Source organism: Rhinolophus sinicus, chromosome 5 (assembly GCF_057876585.1).
Source record: "Rhinolophus sinicus isolate RSI-liver-muscle chromosome 5, RSI-T2T, whole genome shotgun sequence".
Taxonomy (NCBI): Eukaryota; Metazoa; Chordata; class Mammalia; order Chiroptera; family Rhinolophidae; genus Rhinolophus; species Rhinolophus sinicus.
Window position 1 is genome coordinate 94443869 of NC_142505.1, and position 14205 is coordinate 94458073.

The 14205-nt window shown below is 39.3% G+C and overlaps 1 protein-coding gene across 3 annotated transcripts in view; it reads left to right on the forward strand.

Annotated features, from left to right (window-relative positions):
• Window positions 1-13855, forward strand: part of SGCD (sarcoglycan delta) — an 837085-nt gene extending 823230 nt beyond the window's left edge. For all 3 annotated transcript variants that reach the window (XM_074313830.2, XM_074313831.2, XM_019750404.3), the window contains one exon: window positions 522-13855. In XM_074313830.2, coding sequence (XP_074169931.1) covers window positions 522-695 — 174 coding nt within the window. In that variant the 3' untranslated portion in view covers window positions 696-13855. The remainder of the gene's footprint in view (window positions 1-521) is intronic.
• The last annotated feature ends 350 nt before the right edge of the window (window positions 13856-14205 follow it).

The window sequence follows — 14205 nt, forward strand, 5'->3', positions numbered from 1 at the left end:
AAACTGTCTCTTCAGACAGCCAAACTCCAAACCACACACATCTAGAAATAGTGACTACATCACATACGCAGTTTATAAATATCAGAATCCAGACTCTGGAGAAATCAGTTATTTCATATCAGTCACTTAAGTCCAAACACTGCTGCTTATTTTTGAAGACTTAGCACGCACACAGGCATGTTTAAGGTCTGAGGAGCCCCACAGTAAAGAAAATTGTTAAGCCAGCATTTCCAAATTGATTTCACCCTGGGGGACTCTATTCACATGCTACATGATACACTTTTGCAAAATGCTAACATAGATAGCATTGCCAGTATACCACTGTCTTGCTAGAACATAAGCGTCTGTGAGGGTAGAGACATTATCTGTCTTATTCATCTCTGAATCCCCAGTGCCTACAATACTGAACACATAGTAGGTGCTCGTTCAATTTGAGTGGAATTGAACATTCACCTGCTGCTTTGGAATGTCAAGAGGATAAATGACAGCCTCTAACTCTTTCCTTCCTATTTACTCTTTAGATTAAGTTAGATGCTGCGAAAATCAAACTACCTAAACTGCCTCACGGATCCTACTCGCCCACAGGAACGAGGCAGAAGGTCTTCGAAGTCTGCGTCTGCGCCAACGGGAGATTATTCCTGTCCCAGGCAGGAACTGGTTCCACTTGTCAGATAAACACAAGTGTCTGCCTTTGAGAGACTATCCATAATGGACATTGTTGGCAACAGCAGGCCTTTTTTCTGGCTTTAGACACTGGCTGCCAACTATTTTTACTAGAACACAGAAAGCCTATCAAAGACCTGTGTGTGTGTGTGTGTGTGTGTGTGTGTGTGTGTACGCGTGTGTTTGCGTGTGTGGGTGGATATAAATATATATAAATATATATAAATAAATATATATATCCTCTGTATAAAATGAGGTTTCAGTACAAAAGGAACCATGGGTGACCCTGTGATACCCACTGTCATTTCCATTCCCCCCACCACCACACACATGATAAAATCAAAACACTAATTCAGGCCCAGTATTCCCCAAACCCTTCAAAATCACAGTGTATTGGACACTTACCAAATATGCATCCACATGTGTGAGTAACAGTGTTATCTTCTCCTTTAGTGTCATTACAGGGCAGTGATGGCGGGAATCTCCAAGTCATGCCCAAGTGCTGAGACCCTTGAATTAAAAACAGACATTTGGTTTCCTTTTGTAGCTTTAGTAACGCAGGCCAACTTCTCCCTCTTCAAGTTACGTATGGGGCAATGCCGTAGGCGTCAGCCATAGAAACTCAAAATGGCTGTTCCACCTTTGCAGTTAAATGTTTTGGGGGCTTGTGTGGTTGGATGAATGAGCAGGGTGAATTTTAGCAAAGTTTGAAAACAGTTCACCCAACTCCTGCCGTCTTACTTTTTTCAAACTCACATATTATCCCCCAGTCAAAACAGGAGTTGTAAATCAGCACAAAATAGGATAACAGCTGCTCCTCAGTCAGCTGGAAGCTACACAATGGCCTTACAGGCAAGGAATAAATGGGTGATATGTCTATGTTTAAAAGGGGAAAAAATGGCTCAAAATCTGTTAAGTCCTCACTTTTGACTTAGTCAGCAGACTCCAACCAAAAATGATCAGGTCAAAGGAATAATAAAAAGAAGAAAAGAAAGAAAAAAAAATGATTGGGTCAATCAAAATTCACAAGACCAGAACCCCAAGAGGAGCCATTGGAAATGGAAGTGTAATTAAGAATAGCATCAGGAATCTAATTATTATTATACATTTCTTGGGATTAGTAGGTCATTTAGAGACATGCCTTTTACTTTTAAAGTCATGAACCCTCTCACTGGTTTCAATCTTCTGATAGATTTTTTTCAGTGTTGGGGTATTCATAGTCCTAAATCCATCATTACGTTTTCTCCAAGAATGACAGATCTAAAGTACTACACACCCCTAGAAATGATCACTGAAATGTAATATGAACCCTGTCAAGTGTCTTTATCAGAATCACTGTGTCCCCTGGGGCCCAGCAGCACCCACTCCCCCGCACGTGAATGCAGCTCTGTAATTCCCGCCATCAGCTACCTCCCATCACCCCACCTCCATCGTCATGCTCCAGGGTCACCCTGGCCAGCTCTTGTGCTGGGACAGGGGATTACACCATCTCTGTTCAAAGAGGGGGAAATGTGCCTATGCCTTAAGTCAATGCACTCAGCAAGGAGAAGCACATCCTACTTATCTTGTTACCTGTAGTTTATTTTGGGTGATTGGAGGGGCATGTTTTAGTAATGACTGGGCATCTTAAAAGAAGGTAGACAAACCAGGTGGCTGACAGATGTGGACTCTGAGGAACCCAGAATGGAGACCTAACTGGCTTCGACAGTCCTGGATGCCATTTTGCAAGGAGTGGCCCCACATTCCTAAATGAAATAGTATTTGTAGGCCTTAACGGCACTTTTTTTGTTTTCCTCAGTAAGGTTCTAATTGTTTCTTCACAAGCAGGGGAAGATTTGTCATAGGAGACAAATAAGAGGTTTGATAGCCTTTGCGCTGACATTCAAGCATCAGGCTGAGGTTTGCACACACGGGATGTAAAAGCAAGCTGTGTGTTGCTTCGTCACTTAGAAGTAGGGGGAGGAGGGGTGGTTCTCGCCTGCCCATTGCCCTGCTGGCTTCCAGACCCCAGGCTCCATCCACTCTTGCTCAGTATCCCAGATAGAAGAATTGGGTTGTTCAAGGACAAAATCATAAGATTGCTCAGTTTACAGCACTGAGGTCTAAAAAAGAAAACTGCACAAAGCCACCAAGTTGCTGTGGGTCAGTGTTACTGATCTCCTGTAGGATCATGCTGCCAGAATTCTGCAGTTACCACACACAGGATTTTGCCAGGAAAGGCCACCCTTGGCTATTGGGAGCATTTACCCAGTATCATTCAGATAAACAGTAGTAGCTATGAGGTCCTTTGTGGCCAAATACCTTAAGCCAATTTTTTTAAGCAGACAGACCATCTTTTCATTTTTCCATCTTAAGTACACAATCTATGGCTAAGAAAACGAAGGGTTCCCTGAACTGCTTTCCTCTAATTTTGTTCTAATCATTACATGAAAGTCTGAGATCAGCACCTTGGGAATTTTAAACCAATAAAAATTAGTGATGTGATCCCACTTGCAAAATTTTATCCTAAAGGTAATCAGATCACAAATAGAATAAAAACAATAAAAGCATTCAAGAGTAGAAATCGAGCACCTGTGGGGGACAGATATGATATGATATCCTAATTTTCATTTCTGCTAAGTGATCACAATATGCCAGAATGAGTAGGAAATTTGGCATGGATCAAGTTATGTATTTCAGTTTAGACTTTGTAATTTGGTAAAATGCATTCTGAGTTCTTCCATGTACATTTTTTTCCCCAGCTTCTTTCAACTAGAATATTTCTCCATGGTCATGAGGGAAAGTTTTACCTGAATTCTGGAAAAAAGTATATATATCTTTTTACATTAAAATTGATAACTTTTGATTTTTAAAAAATGAGCTTCTTCCTAATCTTTACATACAATATAATCTAGATAATCACACCTTTTGGTATTTTGAGCGGCAGGTGGCATAACAAGCAGAGATCAAATGAATCTTGAATATTCTAGAAGTTCTAGTATATCAATATTCTTCAGAAGAGTTTGGTAAATTCAAAGTTGATCTCCAAATAGGTTTAGCACTTAGTTCTATTTGACAGCTCCTCAATAAGTCATAAAGGTTCAGTCTTGGGAAACTACTAGAATGTGATGGAGGATTTCAAAAGCCCTTATGGTGTCCCCTATCGAGCTGGAAACTTAGTATGAGGCTTTTTAATTATGTTACCCAAAGAATAGATTTTATAAACTTGAATTGGTTTTAACTTCCTTTGCATCCGTTTTCCTCCAGATCATTTTCATTGTCTAGTCACCAACCATAGACCAAAGATGGCTTGAGGTTTGGTTCTAGAACAGGGGTCAGCAAACAGATCCCAAGACCCAATCTGGCTCATCCCCTGTTTTGGTAAATAAAGTTTTATTGTAACACAGCCACATCCAGTCACGTACATGTTGTCCGTGGCTCGTGTCCTGGAACAGCAGGGTTGCGTAGCTGTGCCAGAGACCCCCATGGCCCACAGAGCATAAAATACTTACTAATTGGCCCTTACAGAAAAAGTTTGCTGACCCCTGACATAGAGGTCATTTATGGTACGTGTTGGACACAGCAACAAAGAAAGCAGACCTCACGATAGCATGGAGTAAGCCTGCATTTTCTTGTGTGCTTGGAATATAAGTATCTGGCTGTAGAAAAATAGTCAGCCTATCTGGCTGTAGAAAAATAGTCAGCCTTACGCTGCGTTAATAAAAGGTGATCTACTTGTCTGAAAGTGCAGGCTCTCAGGATCGTGGAATTCGAGGAAGGCTTAAGGAAACAGGAAAGCTGTGATCCTCCAAGAGTTTTTTTCTTAGGACTTTTAATGGATAGGTGGTTCCTCCATTCAGCATCTTATGTGACCAGAAGTGAAGCAGGGGTCCTATGATTTAAATTTAGAATCCCTTCTCTGAAGAGACTGTTCCTGCAGTCTCTACTCAGAGGCTTGCACCTCACCTTCCCACATTCCAAAAAGATGCCCCTTCCACAGTCCTCCAGAGAATAATTTTGACTTCACATGTCTTTTTGGCTTCATCACCTCAGTTATTTACACCTTCAGGGTACTTACTTCCCTAGGACCACACAAGGGTCTGAAGGATTGGTGGGACCATAAGTAATTAGAAATATAGGAAGCAGCATCTTAAAACATGTGGGATGAAAAAATACATAGTAAAGTTCTTTCATGAAGCTGTTGCTAGGAGGAACCAGATTAATTCCAGTTTGATTTTGTTTCCAAGGACCTGGGTCTTTGTGCTTTGGTGCTGCAGGAGTGAAAGAAAGACCTATTTTAAATTCCGTGTTTACCTGTGTGGTAAGGCAGGTTCCTACCAGAGATTTGTCCCTTCAATCTATGTCCCTATTGCTAATCCAGGGTTATACTCATATTCAGTATTGTTAAAATAGCATCAGTATTCTTTGTAAGTATGAGCATTCGTGTCAGGAGGAAATGCTTTTGTTTGTTTTTTAATGAAAACAACCACCATTTACTAGACCTTAACCAATGTCACTTCAGGAGACCTTCAGCATTTTATCTGGATTCAACCAAAAGGGGATTCAGGTGGCAATACTGCCCTTCACAGGAGCGCCTAGATGAGACTATCTTGCTTTTGTTTATTTTAGGCAAAAGGTAGCATGATGCTGGGACAAAAGAGATAAACAGATTCACGAAGCACCTGATCCTTACTCTAAGGCTCCACAAAATGTGAAAATCTCACTTACGTAGGCTGTAAACAACCTGTTTTCTGGCTGTCCCCTGCACCAGGAAATCTTAGGCACAAAAAGGATAACAGAGCAGTTCCTGGATGATACATTTGCATGGTGCCCCAGTAGCAGATGGGGGGAAAGTTATAATAAAAGAAACAACCTCAGAAAACAGGCCTCTTATCTCAAAGATAACATGTCTCTCTCTTTTGGTCTTTCATCACTTTCTCCTTGGTGGAAGGTTCCCCCATTTCCAACATATTTCCATTAAAATTAGTCAAAGCTACTGCACTGGGATGTCAGATGCATTTCTTTCTTTGTGGTAATTGGAATTGAAAATTATACAGTTGCCTCTGAATTTCCCATTCACAAAGCTAAACCACTGATAAGAGATAAAGCAGTCTGAAGGCTGCCAGCTTCAGCCAGCACAGCACACCACCCGCTTTAGCCCTTTCAAAAGCAATGTGATTTCTATGGTTCTTATAAGCTTTCTTCCTAATGGAGTCCTTGAAATTTCTCAAGGCAGATCTGAATGGCAAAGGGAAAATAATTATTTGTGGGAGGTTCTCATTTTGCATATTGTTGGAGCACAAGCATAGCAGAAAATAGCTCATTTGGGGTGACCCATGCTATTTTCTTTTGTTTTTATCCCCCTTCCTTTTATAGTTACTGACAGAATAGGAAATTAGCATCTTCCTTTGAGAAAAGAGAGCAAGAATATGTGAGGCCTTGATGTCCTAAGAAGTGTGACATCATAACAGTAGTAACAGTGCCATCAAATTCATCAAAACAGTCTCAGACATCCCAATAGCAATGCTAACTCCTCAACTGAAGCCCAGGAAGTGGTAAGAGCAGTCCCACTTCATGAGGTTTGCAGTTGGAATAGAACAATGTGCAGACAGAAGTTTATGTAGAGTCCAAATCTACCTATTACAATAGGAAGCGAGAGTAGTGTTCCCAAACTGCCTCATTAGGTGTGTAGACAGACACCCTCACTAGCAAGTGAGGGCATTTTATGTCATCGCTGAGCATTAGCTAAGATCAGATAAATAAGACAAATATGAGGCCGCCCTCTTTGGGAGAAGAGAGGAGGTAACATCTGTCGTAAAAATCCACTCTGCACTCCTAGACTTGTCTAGTAGTCCCTCTTCCTCCAATATCTTCACAGCACACTTCCTTCCGCATTGAGGTTATTGTGGCGAAATCAGAGATCACTCAAATTTCATAAAGTGCAAAATCCCAAGCTAGTCACTTAAAGTACATTGAAGCAGCATAGGAAAGGGTTGTCTGAGGACAGGAAACAGTATTTGCTGACAAAGAAGACGTTGGTGTCTCTTTAGTCCTCATATTCATCTAATTCACGGAGTTCTAACATTTTGAGGGTCATAGATTCTTTTGAGAATCTGAGCAAAGTTCTGAAACTTCTCCCCAAAAAGAATTGCACCCAAGAAATTTTGCATAAAATCAAAGTGGCCTTTAGTGGCCAAAAGTCTACTATACAATATGGCAAGAGTTGGATTCTATTCTCCTATTATAATAACAATTTTTATTAAGTAATATTCATTGAGCACTTATTATGTGTTAGGCACTCTGCTGTTTTACATGCATTCACTGTTTAATCCTCAAAATAATCCTTTGAGTTAGGTTCTATTATAGTTCCAACTTAACAGCCGTGGAAACTGAGGCTTAGAGAAGTTAAGAAACTTGCCCAAAGCTGCCAACTAGACAATGGCTGAGCTGGAATGTGAATCTTACTCCAGACCACTATGTTATAAAGTCACCAACAGGTCAAACTATTTTTCAGGCTGTTAAGAAGTGTCTCCTACCAGTTTTTAGATTAGACCAGTTGGGATGGATAAAGTTATAAAACTTTTATCTCCCTTCTTTCTGTAATCTCTCATCTGTGACAACATCCAGTACGAAAGTGTAGATACCTGGGGTGAAATATATAGAAAGTCTGTCTGAATAATAGAATTTGGAACCCCCCAAAAATGAGTTTGCTCTGTGTGTGGTTCTTGTTAAGGCAGCCTCCTTGTCCTTACAAATTGGAAGACGCCTGTGTTGTCAGCCTTATATTTAAGAGAAAAATGTAATACTCAGTAATCTATGGGTGTGGCTACACAAGTTACTATTTCTACACACATCAATCTCCTTCCCCTATTCTTCACAAGACAAAGGTCTTATTGTAGATGAGCTCTTTGACACCATTTGGTTATCATACTTATAGCAAAAGTCAAGGAAAGAATCAAAGAGAAGGGAGCTCAATCTCTGCCATTGACCCTGCTTTCCTACAAGATGACAGGACTAGCTAGCAAGGACTCAATTCACATTCAGCATCCAATACCCAGCCTGGCCACTCTGGCTCTGATAATGGCTTGAGCTCCACACCCCATACCTTGTCAGTCATCACTAACGAGCCATATCCCTCCCCACGTGTAGAATTCTTCTCACCAAAGCACTCCGGCTGTCACTAGCCATTGATCTGAGCTGGAAAAGGGACCCATTTGCTAATTCTTGTTTAAACAGTGGCACCCTTTAACCTTGACCCTGTTCGCTTTACGCTGGGTGTCCTAGACGCGGTAATGAGGTTGGTGGCATTCCAACTACTAAAGGTGACGAGTGCATCTGAAGTCCTTTATAACTTGGTGGTTTGGGGGCACTTTCATCTGCTGAGCAAAGGTATCAGGGCTTGATCTGTGAGGATTAAAAGACCAAAACCCGTTTTGAAGGATTAACTCAGCCAGGTTCCTGACCATCCGAACACGTCGTCAAGCAGAATGCCCATGTTAAGGTCCCACTGTCAACGTGCCCTCACCCAGAGCTGAGAGGCCACAGCAGCAAAGAGACGGGCCTCGCCCTACCTGTCTGTGGTTCCCAACAGCACATATCTGATCCCAGGGGATGGAGGGGGTTTCTTGTGGACAGAGCTGCTCTCTGCTCCCAACAGGCTCTGCCCAGGGCCAGCCGGGGTCCTGCAGGGCTGACTCAACCACCTCATTAAACTTGAGTAAAGGCATAAGCTCAAAAATGTCAAAGGCCCTGTTTTAGGGTAAGTCATTCAGGGATTTTATTTTAATGGTGTTTGTGTCCCAGTGGCAAATCAGGAATGGGTACCTTTAAAGAGTCTCATGGATCAAACACCGCCAGAGCCAGAAGTCAGGCTCCTTGGTAGAGAAGGGAGGTCCTAGCAAAGCAGAAGACCAGTCAGTAAACCTGAATTAACCTAATTTGTATGCAGTGTTTTGTTGAGGGAGGAATGGAGTTTGCCATGTTGACGACCTCCCCAGGCCACTTTCTCTTTTTCTGAGGTCACGAAGATGCAGCAACAGACCACTTCCGGAGGTCAGATTTTAGAAAGAAAGAGTAGAGGACACATCTATCATTGTGCGGGCTAGATGCACTCACTCCTGGGGAAGCCAGATTCTGGTGCTTTTAACAGAAAAGATGAGGTCACAGAAGTCCCATTTGCTTGGAGATTTTGGAAAAGGACCCCATTCCCATAAAGCAGTTAAGTTCAACCTTGGGGTTATTTTTGGTTTGATTTTGTTTTGTTTTTCTCTGGGTTTGGGTGTGATGTAAGAAAGAGCTTAGTTTTATTTTGTTTTGAATAACATCAATCCTTGCACACTCTATGCAAAAATTTTGTAAGCATTGCAATAATGCTATGAATTACAAGGAACTATTTTAACTTTATTACACTTTCTGTATAAAAAAATTTGTATTTAATATTATTTCAACTGCAGTCTTGTAAAATATATTAATAAAAATAATGATTGGTAAGAAGGAAGGCACCCTTGTCCACTTCTTTAGGGAGTTCCTCTTTCACAGTTGATAAACCAGTCACTCATCATTGACGCTACCTCAGAAACAAATTTTCAGATTAACCTCTCCTCGGCATCTCTTTGATCACTGGCCTAACATGTTGGTTGAGCCATTTTGGCTCCCAGGAGGAAATTCCCACAGGTTGCATTATAAAAGAGAGCTTACTACAAGGCAACACATAGCCTGAAATTGGGAGTCCCCAGGAGTTGGAGCAGGTGAAGGAAGAGCCGTGCGCTCCTGCTCTCCCAAGGACCTTCTCTAAATCAGTGAAGAAGCCAGTATAGTCCCCAGTAAGTTAAACCCTTTTAACTGGACTCCTTTAGCACGCTTGGTGAGTCTACGGATGAGCCATTTTACAGCTAGGTGCCATCCCTGATTCAATCAGTTTTCATCCTCTTCCAAAGAGTATCCTACCACTGCTCCCCTAGACGTATCCGTTGGTAAATAACTTATGATCGACGGCATCATGCCAAACCACTCTGATTAACGCATCACACTTAATCCTCCATTTTGAGCATCTCTCCTCTCCTGACCTTCCACATGCTATTCCCTCCGCCTAGAATGTCCTCCTATCTAGCACCACCCTTCCCTGGAATATCACCCTTCAGGATCCCATTCCCATAGCATCTTATCTCTGTGGTCTTCGTCACTCTTCCTGGATTCCCCTATTAAGTTGTTCTAATTGTGTTTATAATTCTACAATGTATTATGATTTACCTATCAACCTGGAACCTTAGAATGCTTATATTCATTTTTAAAGTTTATAAAGGACCTTCATAATTTTAAAGTTTATAAAGGACCTTAAATTGACCTTCATAATATGTTGTCAGGGAGATAAGTCATTACCTCATCTAGAAATTCTATGACAAGTTTTACATATTCAGTGCACGGCAGAACAAAAGAGACAATAAGCACATAATTCACACAACCGTATTTTCATTGTAGGCTACGTCTCATCACATTTAGCTCCTGACTACAAATGACACCGAAGCATTATTATAGAATCCTCAAGGTCAAAGGCTATAATAAAAATTGTATTCCCAATCAGGATACAATTTATCCCCAAAAATACAGTAATTTTATTACCTGGTTTCTTTTTGGGGGGAACAGGAAAGAGGGAATTTACCCCCCAAAAATTAAAAATCTAAATCAAAGAGAATGAAATCAGAGAAATCACCATTCAAGAGAGCTGATGCACTGGTGGGAAAAACGTTCAAGTGTTAAGTGTAGCTACAATAATAGAGAAATACTCATGAGAGGGAACGTCTGTTACTGATGAGTCAAACTGACGTCATTGTTGACAAAATTAGAAAGCAGATGAAATAACAGGCTAAAAAGAGCTCCATTCCTTTTCTTTCCTGGAAGGAAATTTTTTTAATGGAAAATAGGTATAAATCTGCAACTTTTACATTTCCTCTGATCTTGATTCCTTTAAAAAAGATGTAAGGTTCTGTAGCCCGCTTAATAATCCAGCCCTACTTTATCTGAGAAAAAGAGCCAGGATACCAAGGTAGGGGGTGAGATTCATCGTGCAGAGAAATAAACGCATTTCAGAACAACTAATTCAGCAACCTGGATGAATTAGCTTCTCCAATTAAGTCCAGTGACAGGCTAATTTTAGTTTGTGATGGCCAAATTTTAATCACATGCGGTAACACCAAACCCTTGCAGTTGAGGGTCAATTTACAGCCTCCAAGGCAGACCCTCATGACCTATCGATGGACAAACAGCTGCTCAGCCTTTGAGACTCTGTGGTACAAATAACTAAACATGATAGAACACCTGGGAGATATTTCAAGATAACTCTTATTAGAATTTAAAATGGGTCTGTAAAATGTAAGAACAGAAATCTTTCAAATTATAGTATATTTTAATAGGAAGTAAGCATTTTGAAACAGCAAAGTTTAGGATAATAGATAGTAAATCAAAGGTAGAAACCATGACACTAAAACATCTGTTTTAATCTATTAAGAGACCAAGTCAAGAGTTTCATTTAAAAACACATTGGATAAAAATTAACCTATAAAACTTGAATAAGAGGAAAAATCTGTATTTTAACGTACAGATTTTATGATAAAAACTATTAGGAGAGATTCAGATTAGCAATGATAAAATCCCTGTCTTACTGATTATACATGATTAAACCATTATACTGAGTATTCAAGTAACAAAAACTCAAAACCCAAAACTTGGAAATATAAGACATTTTCAGAGAGGTAAATATAAAAAGAAGAGACCACCTCAGCTGTACAGACTAAAATTGATAAAGATTTTCATGTTTTCCCTCAAGTTAATTTGCATACTTCACAAAATTCCAATCAAAATCCCAACAGAAATTTTCTGGGAAGCAAATAATTCTAAAGTTTATCAGACAAAATAAAACAGAAAAAAAAAAAAGGTAAGGTATATTCTCTGTAACAAGGCACCAAAATGACACAAAACTAACAAACTGCTTAAAAGCACAAAATAGCAATCATAAAGAGAGGAATATTTCAAAAACAGACATACAGATCAATTGCATTTGGTACTATTTCCCTACCAGGGAAATACCTTTGTTCTTTCTTTGTCTAGCTTACCCTGGTTCCCCCTCTAAGATTTGACTCAGACATCGCCCCTCCAGGAAGGATTCTCCGATTTGCTGTCTTAATGTATCAAGTAGCCCTTTCTCTGTCCTCTCAGGGAACACTGGGCATACCCCTATCATGGCCTACGTGGCATACCCCTACGTGGCACTGAAGTATGTGTTCATTCTTCTGCTTGCCCCACTGAACATGGGCTCAAGAATAGTATTATCCCCTGAGCCTAGCAGCGAGCCAGGCACCTAAACAGAAATGGTTGAACACACCAGAAAACCCAGAAACAGACTCAAGTGGATTTAAGAATTTGACTTATATCAATTCATTGGTTCAATCTACCATTTATTCTTAAGCACCCCAAAACAGAGAATAAGAACAAGATGGTCATCTCTGCATTCATGCAACTCACAACTTGGCAATCTTGCCAAGGAAGCCAACAGCCACAGATGAAAACAAGCAATTATGCGGTGTACGTGGTACCAGGGAAGAAGATAGCTGGAATGCCGTGACTAACCAATGGAAAGGAAACTGATTATTTGATTGCTATTAGGAAAATTGGTCAGCCATTTTTTTGGTGAGGGTAGGGAGGGGTGTCTTCAGAGTCTCACATTAAATGACCTCCAGTGGACCAGAGTTAAATGTATTTGTTCACATGGTATCTACGGAATGTGTGTTCTCTTGTAAATAAATAACACACTCCTTGCCCTTGAATCTCTCAGAGGTCCAAAGTGGTGGACAGAGATCTGGGAAAGTCAATTACAACTAATATGGGGGAGCTGTGAAAGAGATAAGAAAAAATAACAGGAAATCAAATAACAACGAACCTATGACCTAAAGAATAATGATAAAAGAAATCACAGAGGAAAAACTGGCACATTGAAGCATATACAATTCTTTTAAGTCCTTGCTTCCCCCACCACACCCCACTCCCAGAACTTTCTTTTTAAATAAAATAATAACAGTAAATAGAAGAAATGATGAAAACATATGTTCTTTTAGGAGCGCATGCAAATTGAAAAGAAAACCATCAAGACCTGACTAAGTAAACGAACAAAAGAGACAACAAGCACATAATTCACACCAGCAAAAATATACATTCTTTTCTCCATTCTAAGACACTGTAAGATGTAACAGAGAATTAATAACCACTTTTCAAGGAAAACAAAGGAATGCTACCACAAGAAATATTCACTTTAACTTTGAGATGCAATCTGATTTCAGAAATGTTAAAAAGTGCAACTTAGTATCTACTAAATAAAACGTGGTTTAATCTGTCAAATAAATGTCATTAAACATATTCCTACCCCTACAAAGAAACTGAATTAAATCAATGATTTTTTTTTAAACCTACCAGATTGGCTAAATAAATAGTGACTGTTTTGAGGGCCATGTAATAAGGCTGTGTTTTATATTTTATGTTTAATCCTGAAAAGAAGGTCCTATAAGGTAGGTAGGTATTATCCCCATTTTATATAAATAATGTTCAAAGAAATTAAGGAACTTGCCTAGGGTAATTCTACTAGCAAATGGCAGAGCTGAGTTTTAACTTCAAGTATAATTTTCTCCATTATATGAAGTTGCCTACCTTTCCTGTCAAAAAGGAGTGAGACAAATACACACCTGTGCACCAGTGCAGCAGACATTGGTGTATACTTTCAGAAGGTAGTTGGTCAATATTTTGAAAGAGTCATAAAAATGTTCATACCGTTTGGCCTAGTAATCCCATTTTTACAATTCATCCAAGCAATAATATTTAAATAGGAAAAATTGTTAGCAACAGTGATATACAATGCAAAGAAGGGAATTTAAAGATGGGAAAAAATAGCAACAATACCTAACCAGATGAAAGGGAAAGCTATTTAGATCGCGGTTATTTCATCTTTATGGACTAGCATGCTGTCTTTAAAAAAGAATGTGAGGATTTTGTTTCAGTCTGGCAAAATATAATGTTAAGAATGTAAACATGATGTATACACTTGAATCAAGACTCTAGGGAACCTGAAAATGAAGCAAGATGATTTACTTGGATGGTGGTATTGTAAGTATATTTTTCTTATCATTCTTGTGTTTATAATATTTGTATAATAAACTTTTCCAAAAAACTAGTATCTGTTCTTTTTCTGTTAAACAGGGTTAGTCACACATAGACTTTGATCCCACAAATAATCTGAAAGAAGGAAATTTACAGACTCAAAATTGTTTAGTGCAGCGTTTTCATAAAGAAAACAAAATCTGGAATTTACCTTTTCGCCAACAAACAGGGACAATAAGTAAATAAATTACGGCACAATCAATAGAATATTGTAAGTATTAAAATGATTTTGCAAACCACAGAACAATGTCACATTTGAAATAAATCAAAAAGACCTAAAATTACATGAAAGCTTATTGCAGCTATATATATATATATATATATATATATATATATATATATATATATATATATATATATATA